The sequence below is a fragment of the Gavia stellata genome, chromosome 2, assembly GCF_030936135.1.
Source record: "Gavia stellata isolate bGavSte3 chromosome 2, bGavSte3.hap2, whole genome shotgun sequence".
Lineage (NCBI taxonomy): Eukaryota > Metazoa > Chordata > Aves > Gaviiformes > Gaviidae > Gavia > Gavia stellata.
Window position 1 is genome coordinate 46,290,857 of NC_082595.1, and position 26,158 is coordinate 46,317,014.

Genomic DNA, 26,158 nt, shown 5'->3' on the forward strand with positions numbered 1-26,158 from the left:
TTGCTAAATCATCCTCATGAGATGGCATGTGGATCAATTATTTTTAGGCTTTATTTCTAGCCTTTATTTATTTTTTTTAGACTTACTTTTTTTTTAGACTTACTAAAATGTGAGTTTTACACATTTTTAATCAACTGTGTTGAACATGTCACCCATAAATATTTTGAAAAACACACACACAAAAAAGGAAGGAATTTTAGTTGCAAATTTATATGCAAATTTTCCTGTTTTTTGTTTTTCAATGACTTGTTAAGTATCCCTTAAAAACACATTCTAGCACCATTAAAGGACACATTCTGACTTTATATGATGTTATGCTATCATGACAAGCCTACGTCTGTATTCTTCTGATTTCTTTATTAAATATATCCACACTGTTTTTCTCAAAAGCGGACTTAAAATGAATACTAATTTAAATAGTCAAAGATACTTTGGGGTGTATTTCAGAAGGCAACTGAGGGTCATGGGTATTTTCTTGCCTAGATTATCTGAAGAATCTGGATACACTGCCAATAAAAACGATAATACAGCGACAATACAATACTACAGATTTTTGCGGATGCACAAGAGCCAAAGGTTACTTGAAATACTAATGGGAAAACAAACTCAAGCATTCTGAGGATCAGTCTACAGTTCACTATGAAACAATGTTTCCTTCTTCATTAACTTTTTTTTCAAAATAGGTATGGTTTTGGTTGTTTTTTCCAAGCTGCAAACTCTTCCTAATTTTTTTGGCATCTACCATGCAGGAACTATTTATAATTACCATGTGATGGGACCCAAAGGAGAAAAAATCAAATCTACCTGAATCTCTTTAGTTTTCAGGTACAAGTATTGTTATCTTTATTCCATATTGAAATACAGTGTGCTTATGAGAACACAAATATGAAAAGAAGAATAGTTTGTATAGAAACAAATGTTCTCTGGCTGATGACCATCAGCCCAGAGTTTCCAACTGAATGTAAGTAGTCAGCTGGATATGAGTGGCAACCAACTCCTTCAAGGAACAGAGAAAGAGAGGGTACTTGGTAATGTTATAGGACAAATTCCCTTCTGATAGAAAAGAACCTGGCTCCACTGAACATAAAGGACCTATATTAATGCACTTTAACAGAAGTTATGGCCTTTAGGAGGCCTTGCTACTTTGCTCTGATTATAAGCAGCTGGGATCCAGTTTTCCATAGATTACCCTGAGAAAAAGTTTATCTCACATGTGACAGGAATTTGCAGTCAAATCACTGACTTTAATTCAACTTGGGCACTTTGGCTATTTTGTCACTCTGAACATAACACTGCCTCTAGTGTCTACATCTGCTATCACTTTCTCATTCCTATAACTCTTGAGATGTTGTGAAATGATTATATTACAGGAAAATTTTAGCAGCTGCCTTTGACTCACCCTAACTGAAATTACTTAAACAACATTAAATTTTACCTGAAAAAGACCATTTTTATTGAAGAAAGTAAATTGAGCCCTGGATATAACTTCAAACTCATCTTGACTTAAATTGTTCAGTAAACTTGGTGGCAGAACAACAGAAGCGAAGGCATTTGTCTGATCCTTGTCAAAATCTATCTGTTAAATAAACAGAAGAACACGTTCAAACAAAAAACAGACCATCCTTTGTCCACAACTGGGTTCACACCCTTACACAAAGGGATCTAAACATGGGACTAGAACCAATCAATACTAATATGACCTGTATGTATGTAAGAGTTCGTGCAATAATCAAATAAAAAAAGGCTTAGGAGGTTTTCCCACCCTTCCAGCGTGATATCAGCCTTCTGCTACAAGAAGGTATTAGACAAAACAAACAAGCAAGCAAAGAAGCAAACTCCTCCACTGCTATAATGATGATTTTGAAATAATGAGATGGCAATAATGGCAGTCATAATGATTTTCAGTGACCTTTAAGACACTTTTCCTCATACCAAACACTGTTGAGAACTGAAAAATATACTCTGAATCCCTCTTTCTGGAGTTGTATTATTTGGCTTGATCTGCACATCTGAATTCATACTTTTATGAGGTTTTCTAGCTTCTCTGTTATGAAAGGGAGATTTAAAAAAAAATTATTAGTGTCACCTCTCTATATTTATCGTGCTATGTAGCACAAAAAAGACACTTTCTGTCATTAATATAAGCTTAATCTATACCTGCAATGTGTCAGACAGCTAAAAGCCCTCTATGGCACAGGGATGTGACAAGCAAGTGGGAAATAAATGAGGATGCAAACTTGCATTTCATTACCTACCAGGCAGCAATTCTATGACTGCCCACCATGGCATACTCAAGGTGTGCCACCCAACCCATCAAAGGAAGGGGAGCAAGCCATCTCACACTGGCTCTATAGTAAAGACGTTCAAGAATTTTACTGTGAGATAAGGAAACTCACACTCCTGACTTCTCCAGAGGCAACTCGGTCATGTATTTATGCCTCTCATCATCAGTCATATGATCCTAAAAGCACCATTAGCTAAAAGAAAGTTAAAAGCCATAGGCAACTGATAGATTTCTTTAACTTCCAAATTTTCACTGATTTACTGTGAATAACAGGCACCCTTGGGAATTAGTAAGAAGTGGTTCATAGATATCTTCTGACAGGGCTAAATGCAGTTGAATAAAAGGTTTTCAAAGGATAATTCTGCCACGTTAAACAGAAAGTGTGTGTGTGGTAAAGATGTCCCATTACGTATTGTCTGCAAATAGAGTGAAAGAGGCTTCTATAAAGAATGGATATATTACAGGAACAATTTAATAATATGAATCACCAAAAGCTAACTTAGTCAAAGGTTTGGCAAGAAACATAAAGACACAGGGGACTGAAATAGAATCTTTCCAAATTGCCATGGATACATTTGCTTGATACCTACTTTAAGAAAAAAATATGAAATAAAATCTGGAAACATTCTGACATACAGTTTGAAGAGTTTAATGCTCCCTGATGAGCCTGGGATAGATCATCACACCACTGCTGAAAAACCTGGGCTTTCACAAGGGAATCTCCCTCCAGCAGGGATAGCAAGTATCTTTCCTGATAGGCATGGAAAATATAAATGGTGACCACAGCTGCTGCAGGCTTTTCTGGTAGGAAGGATGCTGAGAATTCTCAATCAGATGTTGGAAATGTAGAAGTCTGAGAACAAACTCATGTTCCAATAGGAACATTATAAATAATTTGACGGAGTTTGGATTTTATGATTATTTAGACAGTGCTGTAATAAATGATTCCAGGGCAAGAAAATTCCTGGATGTCCTCAAGTCACAGATGGTAATTCTTATTATACATGCAAACATCCCAAGCCTGACTTCAGAATTTTTCCTTTCCTCTTTCCATAAATACAGGATGAAATCTGGAGGAGAAACGTTCCTTTGATAACAATCAAAGAACAATCAGCTATTGAGCTTCATTAATAAGAGAGCTAAACAAAAGTAGATTCACAATCATCAAAAATTTCTAATAAAATTGATTCAAAGAAATTTTAGCCAAAACGTCTATTAATATAAATATGTGAAAACTCCGTTACATTAAAACCATTTGTATCTATTTAAACCAACATTTGAGTTTTGATCCAAAGTCTATATACACAGCATGTAAAAGGCCTGCAGCCTATTATATGACTACTACCTTTTATAGCACTGTCTTCATTACTGTTTTTGATTTTTACAATACATAGTACTTTATAAAATGATCAGACATTTATTATGATTGTTGTCTTGCCAATTTGCAGCAGGAATTAATTTGGTTCCGTAAGATGCTTATACTCTAGTGATTAGTCTTTAACCGTTTTCATAATGCCATGTTTTCTCTGGTTTCAGATTTGGTTCCTCTGGCTCAAACCATAGTAGGTTTCTTTATTTTTCTGTTTAATCTTTTCTGTGTGTTTCTCCAAGCAAGCCTCACTGTATTTTAATGGTTAGACTCCCAGGAAACTGAGATTACATTACCTCTGTCATAGACTTCTTATATAACTGTGAAAAAAATACATTGCACTACATTTTTAAAAGCATTTAGGTGCCATAAGATGCAGACAGGCACACAGTGAAATTTAAAAAGTCTAGGCACCTCATTGCTACTGACTTCAATAGAACCTTTGGAATATCCCAATAGGTGCTCATGTGCTTCTCAAATGCTCTTTCATAGCTTTTAGATGTCTGAGCTTTTCCATTTGCGAAAAAAGAAGAAAAAAGTTTTTGAGGTGATGATAAATACCTCAACTATAGCAGCCTGTCTAGATACTGTAGCACTGGAGACCATTCTGCATTTTGAATATGTGTTTCTTTTAATTTTCATGTCTAGGTCAAGCTCCACATGAATGTCTTGAACCGCCTTGGACATCCCAAATGGCACAAACCTATCAATCTACATGTGGACAACTGGAGCAGCCTTAGGTCTCTGTTAGCAGTAGGTGTTTAAACTATACTGGAAGGTTGAAGACCTATTGTATCTTCAGAAATCTAGATGTAGATACCTACATTTAGGTGTCGTATTCTAAAGCTGAAATGCATCAGTGGAGTTGTTAGCTAGTGTACAATGGGTAATACAGCGACTGTTAAAAATTATTTTCCCTTTTCATTAGTAAAGAAAAACCTAAAAAAGATAAAGTCTGTTCTGGATTTGTAAGCAAATTACTTTTCATCCGTATGGAACATGCCAATTTATCTTGGTTTCCTGTCATTCAAGGAAATACTACATTAATCTGTTTGGATGATTGCAGGAAAAAGGAAATAGAAAGTAGGGGGAGAATTGGGAGTTGTAAGTGGTTTTATAGGAACCACAGTAAACACACTTGGAACAACATGCACATTTCACGTTAAAATATGACTGCTTGTTCCGTACCTGGAAATCAGAGGCATTATTCTGTGGACTGACACTGAAAGAACCACCTTTGAATGAAGTTGAGTTTATAGAAGACACTCCAAGTGCGAGGTTTCGTGTTGAAATACTCATGGATGGTCCAGTGAACTGGATCTTTAAAGCCAAGGCATCAATAGTTTTTAGAGCTCTAAAAACAGAAGTAAAATAACTCTAAAAACAGAAGTAAAATTACTCTAAAAACTGAATAAAAAAGGAAAAAACCTATGCTCTGTATGCTCTCCACGTTTAAGATGATCCTCCTATTATTGACTATGTTTCTATCACCCATCTCTGTATTCACAAGGAGACTGTCAGGCTGTAAATTTATGCATCTCTGTGGAAAACAAAAGCTTTTGATTGACAGAAACTATCTGACTACATATTACTAGTCCTGAAATAATTTTCCAACAATACTTAGATCTATGCTGTGTCATGTATCACGAGACTTCTTTTCCATCCAGATACTTTATCTTTGTCATGCACTTTAATTTTAGTACAAGAAGAATTATTTGTAGCTCTAATTTGGAAATTTTTTTTTTTTTAAATCAGAGAAGTTTCATTTTTGTACTGCAATTGTTTGTCTATATATGGAAGGATGAATCCTTCCAGCCTTGCAGGTTGCTTTCAAAAGCTTGTCTTAAATGCAGAAATACTTACTCTGAAGATGATGCTGCCAATACACTGTCTGAACTGGTTAGAATATTGGAAAAAATTGTCACCACGGTAGAACCCAGAGATTCATCAATTTCTTCATCGTTTACAATTTTTTTGAGCTTCTGCACAACATCATTTACTTTGTCTGAGGTTAGCTGCTGCCCTTCACCAGTGAGATTCAGAAGCTGATTGGCTATATCAGCTGCATTTTCTGTAAGTGTACATGTAAAATAAAGTAAAAAGAGAAAATAATGCATATCAGTCCTGAAGTAATTCAGAAAAACAAGTTTTTATCCTCATTGTTGAAAGCTAGAGCATGCTCTGTGGTACTTGTAATGAACAAAGGATTTTATGATTTTATCAAATTTATAATTTTATGAAAAAGTGTATAGAACCTGCTGATTATTATATACTGTCCTCATTGGCTGTGTCTTTCTTTTCCTTAATTTGATTTGAGTTTGTGAATCAGAACTATTATTGAAAGGGCTGATTGAAAGAAAAAAGGGGAAGTAAGAAATAAAAAGTGTATTTTCTCTTTTTTTCTCCTTATGCTATCCTTTTTTTTTCACTGGGAAAACCAGTTTCACTCTTGAAGTGAAATAAATGCATCCGAAGTCACTATTGCGGAAAAAATATTCACTCTTTTAAGCTTTAGGGAGAAAGTCTGACCCCGTTGCAAATGTTTCAGTTCCTTCAGAGGATTGTACTCTTACTCAGAGGGTTGGCAAGCACAACACACAAGCAAATTTCATGAAAAGAATCTTCCTGGTAAGGAAAGTTTGATAGTGTGTGCAATGGCAAAACATTAGTATAAATCACAAGTTGTAAGTTTGATGCCACCTAGATAGAATACTAATGTAAACTCTAACATTTTACAATAATATTTGAGATTTATTGGAATTTGCAAATAAGATTCTGAAATAAGATCAGCCTTCTTTAGTCTGCAACTGACTGTGGTTTTTTAATGTTGTGTTTTATAATACAGCTTTTGCTATATTTACTGTAGAATGTTCATTTCACATGAAACGATGTTTTCATATAGCCTGACTGCAAGTACTCAATCAACTAAGTTAGGTAGCCAGGCTCCCTAGGACCCATCTATCAGTGGAGAAAGAAAACGAGGCTTCTTCAAGAAAGCAACTCAGAACAGGAGCTTACTGTAGGTGCTCTGAATTACTTACGATAGTATCATTCTCTTCACTAGCTCTGGCGCTAAAAAAAGGGGCCATAAAATTGTTGTCTATTTATTTTATTACTCCTTTAAGGCCAGAATGACATCAAGGGGTATTTTTCAAACTGAGAATAAATCTGAAAATGTCTGATCGTAAGCCCAGTGAAAAGAGTGGGAGTCTTTCCACTGGCGCATACAAGCATCGGAAACATTTAAAAATTTGTCTGAACCTGAATATCAAATTGAGGCAAGCTACCACCAACCTCTATTCTTGCTAAAATTACCTGAAGAATTTAATTTATTTCATTAATTGGTATCCAGAACTTTTCATGGGTGGGCTGAATTCAACTTGGTGCACTTCCCCAGAGTTTAAATATTTACTTTGCACTGATATTTTAGAAAGATTTTAAACAACTTAGCATAAAGGGGAAAGATATTCTTCCTTAATGTAACTTGTTTATAGCAAGCAGTAACCAAAGTCTATAAAACTATTCCTTCAGCCAAAGCCCAATATCAATATACCCACCTGTGCAATTTCTAAGATCAGGCTGGCCCCAGTATGATGTATAATTCTGCAGACCCAAATAGCTAAATAGGAAAAATGACAAAATTTACATGAAATACAATAGCAAAATTCTGTAAATGTTTCATAATTCTTTTGTAGGTTTGACAGTGGTCAACTCTTCTCAACTCACAATTTTTCTAGCAACATGGCCCCTAGTAAAATGAAATATGTATGCTTGATAGTGGAAATATGTGATCAATTAAGCGACACTGCTGAGAGAAACCCTAGTTCTTTTGGACAAATTCCCAGCTGATTCCGATACTGATCTGATAAACTGCATCGGTGGAAATTCTGGCCTTGTATTTCAGGAAACACCCAAATGTTGACACAAACTATTATGCCCTTATAATGGCCTAATCAGATGCTGTTTCTGTAATTTCCCTTTGATATAAATGGCTTTGATCGAGTCAATAGCAAGCCATAATACCTCTCAGAAGAATATGCAAGGAGCTATATGGAGATACAAACATATGCCACCCATGAAAACTAGGGCAGGTCACCATCAGATCCAGGTCCAAGGTGAGGGGCAGATATAAAGATATTTTTTCCAAAATGCTTTTTAAAAAAGCCTTACCATAGCAAAATACCCACATAAGGCTCCAAAATTAAACACACTTTTTCCTCAGTTTTCTTTAAAGACAATCATGGCAAAGGCAGGATGGGGAATGGGAAAAAGTTATCCTTTCACTCAGCACATGATATAATAAAGTGATTCCTCAGCTGATCACCTTTATTACAACAGCACACTAGCAGGTAACCTTCTACTGTGGGATGCACAGGACTAGAAGAGACCATTAGAAGAGCTTCCTCTTCTCTCAAAACACGTGCTCCATATTGGCAAAAGCTAGTGGAGGCAGAGGCAAGGAAAGCATAGCACAGTATAGAACACAGTAAATTTTTTTATGAGAAGTGCTGTACACGGACAATCAATGCTATTGTGTAGACCGCAAATGAACAATAAAGATAAGCAGTACTGGGGCAGCAAAGGCCAGAAGCCTTAATTTGTAATGATTCTGAGGCTCTGACATAAAAACAATTTGACTTCTGCACTACTCACTCTACAACAGAAGTTGGTCAATCAGAATTCAGCAGTTCTTGTACAAGATTAAGAAGCTGAGGAAGTGAGTTAGTTAAATATAATGCTGGTTTCTTTCCTGTTTGGCACAGAACCTCAAAGCTGATTCATATCCATGTTGCCATATTGTTCTCAAAAAGTAAAAGGTCTGGTCTTCTCAGAACATGTTCCAGATGCAATGTCAGCAGATAAGACTACTATATGGCATTTAATGGTGATCATCCTAAATACTGATGAAATTAATTAATATTGCCTCGTCATAGCCATGTTCAAGGCACTCAAATGAGATCAAAGCCATATTATTTTGTTAATGTATCAAAGAAAGTAATAATATTCCCATTTTACAAATGGGAAATAGAGATACAGTGTCTAAATCTTTTGTAGATGTTCACAAAGAAAGCCTACATTAGGGAAAATTTATCCTAAACCTTAAAAACACAAGTTCAAATCTTTAAGCATAAGATTATCCTTACCTTCAATTATGACTAACTACTGGCAAAATGCTTGTTTCGCAGGATTTCTTTTACTTTCCCTTAACGAGATTCTGGATTAAACCAAATACACATCTCATCTTCATAGAATTTTGTTGAGAATTTCTTATGCAAGTCAGATAGTAGTAGCAAAGTAGTAGCAAATGTGAAACTTTGGTTTCAGTAACATAAACATGATGACTTGAAGAAAGCAGTTTCATTCTGTAAGAAGGTGCTATTTTTGTAGTCACTTTGAACATGTATTAATTGTGGGCCTCAATATGCCCTACAGAAGTGGTAGAAGAGCCTTTTTTCCTTACCAATGAAGTACATCTCTTACTGCACACACATCATCTCTCACAGTATAGAAATCATCTTCCTTAAATACAATACCAGCCAACGGCAACCATTATGGAGGATGCAGTTTAATTATATAAACAGAAAGTTGCATTTGAAGCTCTCAGCTTCTTAGATATTTGAACACCTACCACGTTCTTGATGCAGTCTGAACTGAGCTCCCATGGCATAATGTGAAGTTGGTCACAGTTGGTCTGGTATCTGGCCAAAAATAGTTTGGAGGGTTTTCTTCAGCTAAACATTTTTCTATAAACATAAAAATATATCAGCGTTAATGGTAAATTTCTTCATCTAATCATCTTCCATTTCTTGTCCTCAGCTCATCAACCAGTCTACAGCACAAAGCTGTCTTCAAATGAAATGCTTGGTTGCTATCTATAGAGTAGTGACAACGGAGGGGTGCACAACAGGGGACAACATATACTGCTTCTGCTCAAGGGAAAGGATTGAACATGCATGCTGCATCCACTTGCACTCCACCAGCTCCCACCTCCTCCCTCCCAAGGGAAAGGCAATCACTGACTGGAAGAAGTTGAATGGGAAAAGATGAGAGCTAAAAGGATATTGATTAAGGGCAGCAACTGTCAGGAACACAAAAAACAGGATTGAGGAGTGGGCACGAGGGGCCTTGGAGGTCCAAAATGTCTCATTATAGCTCTGGCTGTAAATCATACTTCTTTATCCTCAAACTACCAGAGGAGCTGTCAGGAATTGTCCCAGCCTCTTTGAACCAGACAGCCAAACACTGACTAAAGCAATCTGGACAAGTGTGTTTCTGTTAAAAGACATACCTTGAGCACAACTCTCTGAGATTAGGGGAACAATGGGGCTTAAAGGGACAACTTAAGATCTGAAGCAGACACACCACTTGAAAATGTGTGATTATTTTAACACAGAAGATGCTTATTTATGGACAAGCAAGCAAAACTGATTGTGTAACAAAGCTGAAAACTACTTACCCACTGGATCAACATCCACAGTATGAAGCTTATATCCTCCTTCCATGGTTCCATTATTATTTATGAGCCTCTGTCGGATGTCTTCCTCTTCTAAATTGATGTTGTTGGTAGCATTATAAACCAGAAGAGCCAAAACCCCAAAACTGCAAGGAAAATTATCTGAGTGTTAGAGTCAGAACAGCACAGGCCCTATTTAAACTTAATTAAACTTAAGAGGCCCTAATTAAACTTAAAAATCTGGTTGTTGATGCCTTAGGAACTTAAGAGCTGATTCATCCCACCTTACAAACCTTGTCAGGATGGGGAAAGTCATCCTCCAGAGGGTCTATCTCTCCACTGACTCCAGAGGAAGACTAGAAGATTAATGAAGAAAAGATGCCTAACATTTAAATCTCTAAATTTTGATGGAGTGAAAAACACCCTGACACTTCTGAAACTTTTAGTCCTAATTAGGAAAGTCTAGTTGCTCAGATGAGTAATTCAAGTTTGAGGAGTAATAGCTGTTTTGTACTGTAGCCCACTGCTACTTTCTTGGGCATAAGACGTAGTTCAAAGTGCCCAAGTCTCTTTCCTGTGAGAGAAATAAAACAGTCCCCACCCTTGTCCAAAAACATAGCTTTTCTGGAAGGGAAATAATGAACAGAAAAGCAGTTCTAGCAGAACACAGGGAAGAAGCCCAGAGTGGAAGACTCAGAAACTTCCTCCTGGGACACAGAACACACATGTTGAAGAGAATATGTTGGTACCCAAGAGCATTGCTTGGCTCTGGCTAGTAGGAGTTGACACCACTGAAGCATGGAATGTTGGATATCCATGGGAGCCAAAATGTGGAAAAAAGGAAAAAGCAAGCCTGCTCTGGGATATCTTCATCTTAGCCTTGCCCTTGGATGCCCAGCAGCCTGAATAAAGACAGACCTTTGCAGTGTAAGAGCAGTTCCTGGCAGCCTGGGAAGTGGCAGCTCTGCCAGCACACATACAGTGAGCAGGGCACACACCAAACTGAGCTGCTTTCACCACTGGCCCCCAGTGCAAGAAAGCAACAGCGAGATAAAGGGTCTTGCGGTCTGCTTGAAGGAGAGTAGGAGAAAAAATCTGTAGGGGCACTGTATGGGAGAGGGCTAGTTGGGTTTTCATGTACTGCTTCCTAGACACACCAGGGCTTCATTTCCAAAAATCTTCCATGAAGACAACCCCATGATGAAAGTTCAGAGTTGCACTTTCCAGAGGTGCCTAGTCTGCTACAGTATAAAACTACAGCTTAGTGTACAGATGTTGCTCTTAGATGGCATATTTAACCCTCTTTCTGTCAGACATCATTCTGAAAACTGAGTAACTTCAACCAATAATTCTGAAGTTCTCTCATTAGTGAAATGGCATTAAAAGAGCTGGCATTAGAAATCAACCTCTCAGTCTAGGAAAAATATTTAAAAAGCCCAAACCTCATAAAGAAATGAGAAACGTGAATTAAATACTCCACACATTTCACTGTTGCAGATGTAACTAAATGAGTAAATAAATATATACACACAGTCCCTGGTTGGTGGGTTTTTTTGTTTTTTGGATTTTTTTGTTGAACATCAGTACACTTTTCTTTTTTCTTGCCATATCTGCTGTTTTACTGGTAACATGTTGCTGGAGAAGAAGATAAAAATTTGACTACCTGCTGGTTTGGCTTGTTTTTTCCACAGTGGGTGTATTTTAGCAGAGAAATTCCACCTATCCCTGGCCAGGTTGCTCCTGCCCTGCTCCCAGAGATACTGAGTTCCTCCTAACATTCCTTTGGTCTCTGCAGAGTGTTTAACATATGGCAATAGCCTCAGTAGGGTGGATGCGCATTAGCAGGCTTTTGCTGTATACCTCTAATATATTACAAGGCACAAGTTTATTACAGCATTTATTTTTAGCTGAAGCACGGAAATTGCCTATGGGATTGCCAATTCCTTCAGCCCTCCAGTACTTCAGCCCCAGAGTCTCCTGGCACTTAACCATCTTTCCTAAAAGACTCTGGTCTCACTCATCTATTCCCTTTTCTTCAGAAGAGGAAAACTTAATATACTGATGCCACTCCCTACCTCAGCACTTTGGCCGCAAAACACAAGGCAAAAGTGAACAGTCACTGCTACTACTATGCTGCCTATTGCAGGAGTCCCAACTAACCAAAATGGTATTTAGTACCCATAACTGTGCGGAGTGATAATAGCAACAAAACAGACGGGATAATGATAGATGAGGTAAAACTGGTTACAGTTATCTTGAACAATTATAGAGAAAAGCATTGATTATGAAGCACTGATAAAAATAATCTGTTAAATCACTCTGTTATTTGTTTTCTGAGAAACTTTTAGAGCACAAGTCATGTATACTATGTAATAAGAGCCTGTTCCATATTATGATGAAAACAATTTCTATAAACTTTTCAGAATGAGTCATGTTAGCTTCCCACAGTAAATAAATAGCTTTTAACTTGACAGCTGACGCAATACGAAGCTCAGTGCTTCCTTCCACTTCTGTCACACTCAGAACCCAGAAAGAAAACATTTTAATGGTGAAGAACAAAATCCTCGATTTGGGAAACAGTAGGCCTACACTCAAATAAATGGCAACGCTGCCATGCTCTGCTGGTGTCACTGGATTTGCTGCACACAACCTTACATCTTTTATTGTGTGCCATATAAAAGCGGATAGATTCTCACAGCAGTAATCAATTACAAATTACACATCACCTACAGTAACCTGTACTGGTAGTATTACTGCTGTCAATATAAAAAATGGACTGCAGTGCAGGTAAACACCATGGGGATAAGTATTTATGCCTCTCTTCTCTTTGACTGAAACAGTGACAGCTGGGGCAAGCAGGAAAGCAGGGGAAGACCGGCATCTATCCCACTTTGTCCTGGTCCATTGAGCTAAGCTGGCTCAGAGAGAGGAGTTTATGAAGCTGCACCCTCATCAGAGGCACAGGAGGCGGTGGGGGTGCCTGCGCTGCCACGGCGCGTACCACAAAGCCGTCTTTCTTCTCCGGCAGCGTGACTCAGAGCTATTCCAGGACAGTGTGCCTACACACAGCCTGTGGTCTCACTGCTACGCGATGCGAGGAGCCTGAAGGAAGGATTAACAAACCATGCGAACTGTGCAGCACAGACTGTTTCATACCTGAAGATATGTGGTTGATAATTAGCAATGCATATTTCTCCTCGTTTCAGTTGTATGAGACAGGCTGAACTAATACCGAATTATTGTGGTTGTCAAACTGTTTAACAAATTACTATTAATTTCTTTCGTAGTCAATGTTACTTGATTTAAAGTACATAAAGAATCATTTTAAAGCACCTAAGTACTCAGGGAATCTAAATGTCCATTAAAAGTCACTGGGAATTTCATTCCTAACTACCCTGACATATCTAAAAAAATTTTAAGATGTCAGCATTAAGTTCTCTACCAATCTTGCTGTTATGTTGGTTTTGAAGACAAGCAGTGATGGGTAGCTATAACTCAAGACTGGCAGCACAGGTAGGCCCACATAGTCACCTGTAAACACTACTAACTTCTTCACATTAACTGGACAGACAAAAAAAGAGCTGACTATTGCATAAGTCACTCAGTGAAGATGTAATACAAACAGCAGACAGCATGTTAGAAAACACACAGAATGAGACAGAAAGAAATATGAAAGTAGAAGGAAATTAAAAGCATTCCACAAAAGCATCTGAGTTGTGGATAAACTTTTACTTGAGGTGATTTTGACTGTGATAGAATTAAAATGTTCAGAACAAAAACATAGGACTGGGCATAATAGATATATTCAAACTAATGCCAAGGATTAAGAGGTTCCTTTCTCAGCAGAAAGTGATGTTATAGAAAAAATATAAAATCTGAGACTTCAGGACACAAAACTAAAAATTGCAGCTACTTTTTGGACTACTAAAAATAAAAGCATGCTAAACCTTCCTTTTAAGTTAATGGCCATTGTACCAGAACAGTGCTGCGAGCAGCATGGTCATGCCTCTGTGCCTGTCCTTGTGTCTCTGGGCCTTGCTTCTCCTTGCAGATCTGGTGTGGTAATACAACCAACTATGGTGTTTCAACAGAAAGCACTTATAATATGTGATGATTGATATGAAGACTATTCATTGTTAGAGAATGTACCAGAAGGGCAAACCAGAAAGGGCTGGAATCCCTAACATTTCAACAGCTGGTCCTCGCTGAAATGAGTTTTTGGTTACGCTTGAAGTATATTCCAAAACAACAAAGAAAACCCCCATTCCCCAATACATTACCTTCCTAAAAATGGCAGGCCTACAATAAATCCAGTTAAAGCCTATGGAAATATAAAAGAAGTCATTGGAAGCTGGATCAAGAGCAGGCAGCCTCAGCAGGAGACTAAGAAGGGATCATCCTTCAGTCACTTGGGAGGAATTCCTAAATTTCTCCATCTGTGATCAAGGCTTTCTTTACAGGTCATGGACACAAGATGCCAGCAGGGCACTGTCGAAAAACCTGTGTATTTCTGCTTGGCTCTTTGTTGGTCAGTTTTTCAAGCAGAAATATTACACATAATGTACACATTACATGGCACTTTAAAATGTTGCTCAGCACTGGTCAAGGCTGTCCCTTACTGCCTTTGGTAACACTGAAGTTGAAGTTGGGGGGAGTAGAGATGGGCCAGGTCCAAGTTGTTCCTAAAACCTCACCAGTAGAAACCAGGAATTTTTTAAAAATAAGAATAGGCATCACAGATGTGCTCATTTATAACAAGAATAGCCATTATTATTTTATAATGAATAGTTTGAAGTAATCTACAAAGAATGCAAAATTCTCAGTAAAGATACTTAGGACTATAAAATTATGCTGCTCTGATGTTGATAACTCCTGTCTAAACCAATTACACAATCTAATTAGCTTAAGTTTTATCCAAGTGCAGTAAACTTTCCATTAAGCAACACAGCACCCTAGAATACAGCATGCAGGAGCCTGAATCTGCCTCACTGACACTGGTGGCAAAACTCCCACGGACTTCAGAAAAGCAGGACTAGGCATGGGCAGCTCTGATTTCCTGCTTTCCTCTCTATTTTCATTCCTAAGAGAAGGGATTTCTATCTAAGTTTAGTGGTCTTTACACAGATTGCTAACTCTGTGGTTTTTAATTTGCATGAGCTGTTTAACAGTACAAACATTAATGTTGTTTCACATAGTAGAAGCAATTGAACACAGGAAATAGGCAAAAATTATGAAAATCAAGTAGTGGAAGTCGGAGCAAGCATAATCGTATTTGTATGTTAAGTGGAGAAAAGGTTATAAATTAATTGGGGCCTGAATTCTCAAAATTGCTTGCAAAATAAAAGAAGAAAGGAGAAGCAGGGGAGCTGAACTGCTTAATAAAGACCAATTCCCCTACTGAGGCGGCCCTATATTAGTCATCCAACAAGACGAGGATTAGTAGGACCCTTCTGAGAAAAGCAGCAGCAGCAGCCACAGAAAGTTATGACAACACTGCAGTGTCATAAAAGGCAAAGAATAAATGAAAGAAGCAAACGCATTTATAATTTAGCTACATAAAGAACACAAATTGGCTTCACTTTCAAAGGTTTGTGCAAAATAATGGGGGACAAAAGAAACAGCTATGTCCATAACCCATTCTGAACTCCTGTCTACTTTATTTTGAACAGCTGCCCTCTCACTAAGAGATGGAAACACTATGACCAAAGGAAAAAATTAAACACAGACACAAAGTCAAGCATAGCTGTGATAAAATTCTGTCTATTAAAACAGTTAATAATCTACCACAGTATTAGCTTGATATACTGCTGTTATCCAGAAATCTCACAGTATTAAAAGTGCACTTTTGGTCTTGGTGCTCTGTTTGTCTCTCATCACTGCGTATATAAATGCATAATAAGCACAGTGTACTTTGGATTTCTGCAGCTCATAGAAGGCAGCAATGAAAGAATAACAATCCACTTCCATATTTTTGTTTTGTTTTGCTCTTCTCCAGAATGCAGTACAGTTTAAAATATTTATTTGGAAAACACCTATTTTTAACGTGCCAAAAAAAGCAAGCTTCCTACCTCCCACTTCCAGCTTCTATTTCTTCTCTGAATCATTCTCTCTCTAATGATTCTTCCTCTTTCACTTGCAAGAAGACTAGGTGGGGACACCGATAACAGAAGTTCCTTGATAAGGTAGCAGTGTGGTAAATAAGGGTTGAAGCAAAGCAAAATGCATAGAAAAGGTTGGGAAAGGTTGTTTAAGTTTTGTTTTGCTCTTTGTTTTTTTTTTTTTTTTAACTGTTGTATAAAATTCTAATCCAAAAGGTAAGGAAAAAAGATGTGAGCTGAATGATAAGAATATGCATTCATGTAAAGAGAGGGAAAATTTCTCAAAGAGCAATTTAAAGAATTATGATAGTGCCTTAGAAATAAGAAGGCTATGATCTTGTGGAAATTTCAGAAAAGAGACATAAGGTTTAGTGAGCTAGAGAAAGACTAATATGTTCATTTCTGTAAAAGATAAAGTTAAGGCCGTTATACTTATGGGTTAGGGCTAAAATTTTAACTGCGAAGTGAAATTCTGTTCAGATAACATGAAGGTAAATGAAATACAAAGTACTTAAAAACTAAGGGAAATAGTGGAATGTCTAAAACTGCAAGAGATTTATTCTTGACTATCCAAAATAGAGAAATAAGAAAATCTTTGGATAACTATTCACAGAAATAATTTACAGGAATATTTAATTAATAGAAACTGTATGAAATCACACTGTGAGCAAGTTACATACAAGAACTCAGCCATAACATTTTAGTGGATCACTTGAGTAGCGAGAAATTAACGTTACTTCCATCAGGGATTAAAAACTTCCAACCTGTAACCTGCTGATTTTTTATACCCCAAAATGTTACTCTGGTGTCTTGTAGGGTGCAGGAATAAGGATGGGGAAAGCTTTACATTCCTCAGCAGTCTTGGATTGTTGGTAAGACCTGAGGCATGGTCTCCACTTAAAAGGTTTTGCTGGCATAACCGTATCATTTAGAAGTGTGAAAAAAAATCCCACCCACATCACTACACCCTACTGTAAATGTAGGTCAAGCAGCAAAATAGCCTGTTCAGAGACTGGGCTTACACTATACCAGTTAAATGGTTTTGCCAATAAAAGCTGTCTTTTTGCTGTGGGTGTGTGGGAAGGCGATAGTACCTTTTACAAATCATTTCACAGCTAGGCAAACTCTGTAGAAAACTGGAAGCATCAGTAACTACTTCCTGATGGTAAATCAGGAATACTGGGCTATCTCTGAAATTAAAAAGCCCAGCTGTTATCATGGCAGTTCTTAAGCGTCTGCAGTTAAAGTCCTGTCCTATGGGACTTTCACCTACACTGCAAACAGATATATCCCATACCCATTTGTTGCCCCTTCCTCACAAGACTGATTACGTTTTGGTTTCCTCTCCTTAATTTGGTCCTAAGATTCACTCCCTCCCTATATATGCCTCAGAAATCAGTCTGCTGCTTTCAAAGAAATCCCCTGAGGCCCAATTTTCAGGGGGTGTGACCTATCTAACTTTCTTTGGCTGCCTTTGAGGCCATCCCAACTCCAGTGCCTCCAAGCCCAGCAGAAGTCAGGAAATGAGAGCATATGGTAAATAGTTTAACTCACACTAGTTTGGCTTTCAATTCTAGCATGATTTTTCAGTGTTTTGCATCCAGTAAAATGTCTGTTAACTCAAAAGGCTCTGGTTCAAGAGAATAAATGCAGTGACAGTGAATAGACACCAGTGTACCAATGCTTGTTGCTAAAGAACAGGGTGTGCCATACTATGTATATAAGATATGTCTGTTCCATCTTGTGACAGATGAAACCTGAGCTCTGAAAAAATGTTCTGTTAAGGTTTAAAACTCAGTAGGTTTAAACCAAAACAAACACAACAACCTCAGGTTTCTGAGCACATCCAGAGTGCTCAGCTCGCCAGCAGTCACATATTTACAGACCAGCAGCATATGCCGAGTAATAGACAATGAATCCAATAGTAGGCAATAAAGACTGTTGTAAAGCCACTCGTAATAGCAGCCGTTGCCTCTGTCAAGAAAATGTCTTTAAAAATGTTACCTTTTAATACTTCTTTTTTCTCTTACTCCCTCTTTTATGGAGCCAGGGTGGATGCTATAAAAGAAATAAACATTAATTAAGGTGGGCTAATTCTCAAAAGTAACGTGGCATAAACATCTTCCCCCTTCATTTACCTGATATTGACCACATACACAGTGTAATTCCAGTTCTGGAAAGTACGGTTTAGCTGAAAAACAGGAAGACATTGATCACATGAGTGGTGAGATGTTAATGGGGCTCTTTGTTGCTTTAGATGGAGTTTGAATTTCACCCTTCTTTCCCTTGAGAAATCCCCTTCAGTTTTTCAAAGCAAAGAGAACACTGTCCTATTTCAGCGAGGTAGTTGTTATATTAGATGTACAACTGGTAGTGAGAAATGTGGGCTTTTTTACTGACAGAAGGAAATCTCTATAAGGTCATGATACAGTGAATAGGTGAGTGCACAGGATGCTGAACTTTTCCTTTTCTCCCTCTCTTCCTCATCTTAAATTCTCAGAAAAACTTTGATTAGGAAAGATTTACTGACAAAACTACAGGGTCAATTTTCACCTAAAAGTCTACAACCTTTTCAGACCTTTGTACTATTTATTCTGAGTGGGCAATGGCTGCTCAGTTTTCCCCCTGGGAGACACTTCTCATTATATTCTGCTAAGGCCAAGAGACACCTTTCTAGATTCTTTGGCTCAGGCACCTACGTACTTCGCCTGGCTACTGCTGCTAAGAGAACAACCTTGGCAGGTGTGCATGGCTGCACTTTTGGTTTGTAGATGACTATAGGTGGTTTCCTTAGCTTCTGAAAGCTGAAAGCCTCCAGGTTTATTAAAAGAAAAATAAAGAACAATTGCCATATATTTATGACATCGTATTTTCATGTAAGTAGTTAGTATAAAGACTACTTACAGATTGTGTGAGTGCCACTATATGAACTGTCAGACAATATCTGTATTCAGACAGGAGGAACTTTCAGAGGCAGGAACTTCAAGAATCCTCCACCCAGAGGGCCCAGAAAGGAGCTTACGTCTGCAAAAATGGGCTGAAAAACCACAGACTACTAGAAGCCCCAACAACTGACCTAAGACTTCTGAAGCAGAGAACATTAGGGTAAATCTGAAAAGTGCATTGCCTCACACAAATGAATACTGCCTGTTTTTTAATTATTTCTATCACAATATAACTTCAAAATGACATTAGTATTTGGGGAGAAAAATTTTGCTCTGTATAGTGATGTTGGAACTTAGACATCTACCTCTTTCAGTGGACAATTCTGATTTCTCCATACTTTCCAAAATCTCAACTAGTATCTACGTTTCTTAAGAAGCTGGCTAGTATAGTGGAGACGTTTCACAGTTTTATCTATAGTGCCTAATAGCCTCAGCTAGACCCGAATTCATTACTGTGGAAATCAATAACAGAAAGATCTTAAATTAAGAATTTATTTGGTATCCTCTCTTTCTTTTCTTTTTCAGATTAGTAACATCAGTGGGGCAGATTCATATATGCAATCACACAGGAAAGAAAACTTAACTTACCCATTCTGCAACCACATCATGTACTTTTGACACTGAGTTGGAGCTGGAACTAAAGACAGTTATAGATATCCTGTAGAATAGCCCACCTGTCCATTAAAAACAGCATGACAATGTTAGAAACTGAGCAAATGTACCTTTTTAATAATGAGACTTTAGTTTCCTGATGAATATAAAGATTGGACTGAACCCCAGGTACAAGGACACCTCAAGCTCTTGTTGGCATTATACAAGTTTGGAGTGAACAAGCCCTGCAGGCTTGGGCCCATTCCAACTAGCCCTATTGAATTAGACAAGAATTCCCTCCCCCTCCGTATTTTTAAAGACACATGAAATGTGACCCAGAAACTCACAAACAATGTATGTATAAATAGTATTTTGCATATGCCTTTAATGTGGTGTGTAAAAGCAAGATCATGAAAGTGTCATGAATTTAAAAAATAATCATAATTACTGAAGCCTGTAACATGGATAAATTCTGGTCTCAGACATATTGTTATAATCCAGAATTCAATCACTGCAGATTAGACTTAAAACTTTGTGAGAATAGATAAGGCTCATCAATTGAAAGTAACAAGATAACTGAGGACAGAATTAGGTGGGAGAATGGATATCCATCTCTTTTCACAGCACCGTCTTTGCTCTCAGGCCTGGCGATGGCCAGATAGTACAAGAACGCACATTAGCTTTAGAAAACCGGCAGCTGAACAAACCATCTTTCAGTCACAAAATGTGTAACACATGGCTTGGAGCAATTTTATATACAGTAAAATTGTTTTGAAATGGCATCGGGTAAATATAAATTCTCTTTGAGCTCATGAGTTACGTGATTTCACATGTAACTCTCATGAGTTACGTGAATGACAAGATTTCACATCTAATAAATAACATCAAATCATCTCATAGTTATGCTCTTTGTTAAAAGTCTGTACTTTTCACAAGTCAAGTTTTTTTCATTACACTACTAAAAATTCTGTATGCTCCAGTTGGAAAAAATTTCCCAGGATGTGGGGGAGGTTTAAGAGCTTCTCGATCAATCCACTTGCATGTATGCGCACATGTGGCATTGCTTGCTTCAGGGCTATTACCAAATGAAGTTGTGCATCTTGATCACACATGCAAGTATTAAAAATTATATAAATCTTATGTAAATCTTACAGAGACACTACATAGGACAGAATAGGACATGACAATAATCATACAGAAATCCCTTTCTGTCTCTTGATTGTGAAGGAACTGCTCTATCTTTTTGATGCTAAATAGAAGACCTTTTATTCTAGGTGGAGAAAATGTCATCATTTTACAACGTCATAGATAATCATTTTACAAGGGCTTTAAATAAAAGTATCTGGAAAAAAATTTGAAGTCACTATTTTCTAATTTAATTGTGCACATTGGTTACTATCCTATTCATGAGCTGGCTTGAGGATTGTTCTTTCTTTTTGTTATGGAATTGATCATATGATCACTGACATTAGTATGAAAATTCCTCTGCAATAGAATACTAAAGAATCAATTTCTTGCAGGAAGATGGTTTACCAGTTACCTTCTTTGTTAAGCTACGATTAAATTTTAGATATGAATAGCATGAACTTGCTTGCTTTTTGATTTGTTGTCTTTTTTCCCTCCCTTAACTCAACAGATACATAAATTTGGTGTGCAGTTTAATCTGAAAATATATTTTAGTTTTTTATTATTACTGTGATAGTTTCAAATAAAAAAGAGAAAAGAAACAAGTCTTTGAAAGTAAAAAATTGGACTTTAGGCAAGTTGAAAACACTTGCAAGAATTGGATCTCATATGTATATATCTCTGTATATACATATACTCAATTTTATATGTATAATGTACCTTTTATATGTGCTATAGAGATACACACATACAGAAAGTGTGCATTATATATATTCTCACACATTCATATATAATCATATATATAATTATAACCTTATTAATATAATTATGTATATGGACAAAATCACCTTAATATAGGAATATGCAAAGTATTTTTAAAATCAAACATAGTAACTACAAACTAGTCAACAGCATCAAGATCTGCAACAGATGGTGACCCAAAGCATGTTTTAATGAGGCGAAAAAAGAACAAGAACAAAGAACTAATCTACATTTTTAAAGACTCTCAGGAGACTGCAGTGGCAGATAGTGAAAACTAAAAATTATTACTCACTCTCCAAATTAAACAGTGGAAATCCCACCTCTAAATGCTGAATTAAAAATAATATTTTTATGGGCAGAAAATTGATGAAAAGTAGCCAAAGATAATTTCAAAAAAGAAGAAAAAAGAACCTGGAAAAACAATTCTGCCCACACCCACCACCAACTACAAAAATATAATGATCAATGAAATACCAGGATTGGTTTTTTTAATTCTGTTAGGCAAATTATCCAAAAGTTTCTTTTGGAAAATCTTCACTTTTTGAAAGTTAAATCCTCAAAAATACATGAATACTGTTAGTGAAAAACATTCATACAATCTCAAACAATAAAATGGCATAAAAATGTGTAAAATACATGGCAACCCAATATATTATCCTCACAGTCTCATGAGAGCTGTCTTAGAGAAGTACACAAAAATTAGAAATCACACGTTAATGACATTTACTATCATTAAGATGTTACAAATTCCCTTCTACTGTAATTAAATTACTATTCCAAAATCTGATCATACGCTAAATGGATCTATATCTAAAGGATGAAAGGCAGCTACTTCTATGTTCAGTCTACCAACTGAATATCTAATAGATAAAATGATACGGTTTTTTTCTACATCTAAGTTAACAGCTTGACATACTGTAGTTGACCTCAGGTCGACACAGGCAGCCCAGCTCAGTGAAGGAGTAACATAAACAAGATAAAAAGACTGCCGGAGAGCTAGTATGTTGATTCACTGGTGGGTAAGGGGTGGTATTTTGGCTTGTTCCAGATGGTAAATTGGCCAAGGAATGAACATGTGCTGAAACTGATGATTGATGGTACATTACAGAAGAAACTGGCATTTGGGACTGCATGAAAGAGTGATAGATTTCTGCTGCAGGTGTCGTCAGAGCGCCCTTCAAGATGGTTTCTTTGTGCTGAATAATAACTCCACTGTATGAAGATGGCAAAGGTATTGCATCATTCATTACTGCAGTTCTTGATGACTCCAAAAGAGAAGACAGATTTGCAAAATGTCCATAATCGGCATTTTCAAAATCCAAGGCATGAGTACTAACAATATTTAGAGAAGACATTCCTTCTCTGTGCTTGCTAAAGGATCCATACACCTCCTCTTCTGAATCCCATTCAGAAAGCCTCAATATGTTTGTTGATGTCAGAACAGCAGAATTCCTTATGTTTTCATTATCACCAGTGATTTCTTGTTCCACTGCCCATAGAGAGTATCTCAGACTGTCCCCTTGATTTTCAACGGAATTTTGTCCTAAAACAGTTAGATGACTTCTCAGTGTTACTGCTGTTGGCAAGCTTAACTCTGCTACATCCCACTGAGGGATCAGGCTTGGAGAAATTGTATCAAGATGGTTCTGAAAACTTTGTAGGAGTGGAGGTGTAGAGTAGCTGTTAGGAGGTACGCTGACTCTGAATTTTGAGTCTGAATGAAGAAGGTGCCTTAATTCCAAAGACCATGTCATTGGAAGGAAGTCAGAACTCATAGAACCAATGTTTTTTGAAAAACCACTTGCATCTATTTGAACTTTACTTCTTGCTTTATCAATAGTATTTGTTACAGCATCATTTGCTGAAAGACTTTGAGACTGCAGTGATCCATGTGTTCTTGTACTGTTTACCAAACTCTTAACTGGTGTATTGATCAAGAAAGCACCTTGGCTATCCCTTGAACATGAAGGCTGGATTCCTGAATGTGTTGGAAGAACAGAAACAAGCTGCTGGCTATTGTTCAGGAAGGTCATGTTGGTTTGATCACCTACTATGTCAGTTCCAGTTCGCATGTGCAAACTTTCAAATATCATTAATGTTTCTGTGGCGTTTTCAAGTACCTTATCAAGGGGACTTACCTGTACCCACACAGAGGGTTGACTCAAAGGTGCTTCCAGGGAAGGGAAAGGGAAATCAAAATAAAATTCACTGTTGAAAGACACAGTTAGGTTTGCAAAGTTTATTGTTGACTGCAACTGTGATACTGTCCTGCCATTACTTTCTGAAATTCTCTTTGGAAGGCCTGGAATAAATGAACTCGAGAGTTGTGTTTCCAAAGCTGATGCATGACCATAGAAGTTCATTTCTTCAGCCCTGTGACCTAATAATCTAATGGCAGATGTTTGTTCAGAGATACTGTCAGATTTAGCAGGTGAACTAATGGATGGCAATCTCTCTGTTGGGGAAGAAAGCAGTTTATTAAATGAGAGCCACCAATTTTCTGATGGCTCCCCAGAAAACACTTGAGATGCTTCTTTCCAATAATAGGAAACAGTCCAGAAATTTGCTGTTAAAGAAGGGGAAATATCTACATATTTTGTTGGAAAATCCAAGTAACCTGAGTCCCAGGAGTTGCCAACCCTGTTCATGTTCTCTGGCTCTAATATGGAAAAAGCTGACTCTTCATTTTCATTACTGTCATGAAATGCATCTAAATTGTTCTCCAGTACTCCATTTCTGAGGAACTCACTTGGCTTTTGAAAATATACTGAATGTTTTAAATAATGAGACCAGTAATTGTTATTAGATATAAATACGCTGTCACTTTCCAAATATATGTCAGTCAACGATTGTTGATAAACAGGCAGAGTTGTTACAACATGCTTAAATGCTGAGCTTGTCCAGCCTGTTCCTACCAGAAGTGCTGAAAATGTCAGTTCCCTACTGTGTCCTAGGACTGAATTTGTCAGTTGGATGTCAGGCATAAATTTTGTGTAAGTTTTTTTCATGTTTTGAAAAAAAGTTGTTGGGTTTGCACGTGGAGTATCCACAGAGGTTAAATTTGTAATGCCTCCTGACTGATGTTCCTTAATGTGCATAGATTTTCTAAACTGAAATTCACTGTTTGCTGCTAACACAGAAAAAGTTTTCCTATCAGCATTGCCTTCTATTTTTTCCAGGTAAAAATTTTTGGGTGCGAAGTCTAGCCTACTTTTTTGGAATGATGATTTGTCCTCTGTAGATGATATAGATAAGCTAGAAAGAGAATGATGTCTGTCGTCTTGAATGTCAGAGGTGATATGATGATGAAATACAGTCTCACTCCACGAACTCACAGGCTCCAAGACGTTGCTTACATGCATGAAATTGATTGTGCCGCTGTTGGAGGACGAAATCCACAGAGTCTCTTTTTTGTGTTCGTAAGCAGTGCTGCTGCTGCTGCTAACGGGAGAGCGGAATGCTGACTCAGAGTCAGACTGATCTAGCCCATCTGCCAAAGTCCATGCTACCTCTGCATTAGGACTTCTGCTTTGAAGAAGAGGAACTGCTGCATCCACAGAAGGCTCTGTAACAGCATCTGCTGCATCAGAAGTGCCATGAAATGAACTCCTAGAATCATTCAAAATATTTTCATTTGGTAACTGATTCATCACAGTATTATCTAGGTTGACTTTTTCTGTAAAAGCAGCCAAGGTATCGTTGCTGGTCTCCTCAGAAGCAGCTGATGTGGACATAGGTGGAAGAAACAAGCTGTACGTATTTTTTCTCTCTGGGTTCTCCTCTGCTGAGTTTTTACTGAAACGGAGAGGCCTTTGTTTCACTGGCCAAATAATTGGGGTTGAGATAATTCCTATGTTTTTGACCCCTTCTATCTTAGATTCTTGCTGCCTCTGTGGTCGTGAATGGGAGGATTCAGGTGAATTTCTCTTCATTCTGAAGATAACTGTAGCAGGAAGTCTGAATTCCTGCAGGTCTGTGTGTAGTAAGCCACATAGTTAATGGATTAAAGAAAATATATGCAACTAAACTGTCTGTTCTTGGCTGTCTGCTCTTGGTCTAAAAATCAACTTACCAAGAGTGGAAAATGATGCCAGTTAGCTGAATGAAAGTTTAATTTGCTTCTACTGTAAATGAATTTGTCTTATTTTTCTTAGTCTTTCGATCTTCTCCTGGGAGTTTCAAAGCCAAAGGAAGGACTTAATTATCCAGTTTTTATTCATACTAACGTTAATAAGGCATTCAGTTCCTTCTGCAGTTACAAAAATCAGACCTAACTGCTCATGGTGAGCATAGAGTGAGTGGCTCCACAAAAAGAAAAAAGCAAAATTTGGAAGAAATTTTCTATATTTTCTTCTTACTTCTACAGCTTAGTAAATTCAAACAGGCTGAATTCAGATAAATTCTTTCACATTGTCTACTGTACTGCCTGACTGCCAATGTACAAGAAATGATCTGCAAGAGGAAAAAATACTCCAAGAATTTTAAATCCTACAGTAACAACTGATGCATTTGGGGGGAAAAAAAAAAACC

At 37.3% G+C, this 26,158-nt stretch overlaps 1 protein-coding gene across 1 annotated transcript in view; it reads right to left on the reverse strand.

The window, feature by feature from the left end:
• Window positions 1–26,158, reverse strand: part of ADGRG6 (adhesion G protein-coupled receptor G6) — a 107,690-nt gene that overhangs the window by 26,008 nt on the left and 55,524 nt on the right. Inside the window, exons 6-14 of the mRNA XM_059835400.1 lie at window positions 19,739–19,824; window positions 18,344–18,396; window positions 18,210–18,263; window positions 10,111–10,253; window positions 9,283–9,397; window positions 7,211–7,272; window positions 5,517–5,724; window positions 4,842–5,007; window positions 1,436–1,576 (exon numbers count right to left, since the gene is read on the reverse strand). Of these exons, the coding sequence (XP_059691383.1) occupies window positions 1,436–1,576; window positions 4,842–5,007; window positions 5,517–5,724; window positions 7,211–7,272; window positions 9,283–9,397; window positions 10,111–10,253; window positions 18,210–18,263; window positions 18,344–18,396; window positions 19,739–19,824 (1,028 nt within the window). The remainder of the gene's footprint in view (window positions 1–1,435; window positions 1,577–4,841; window positions 5,008–5,516; window positions 5,725–7,210; window positions 7,273–9,282; window positions 9,398–10,110; window positions 10,254–18,209; window positions 18,264–18,343; window positions 18,397–19,738; window positions 19,825–26,158) is intronic.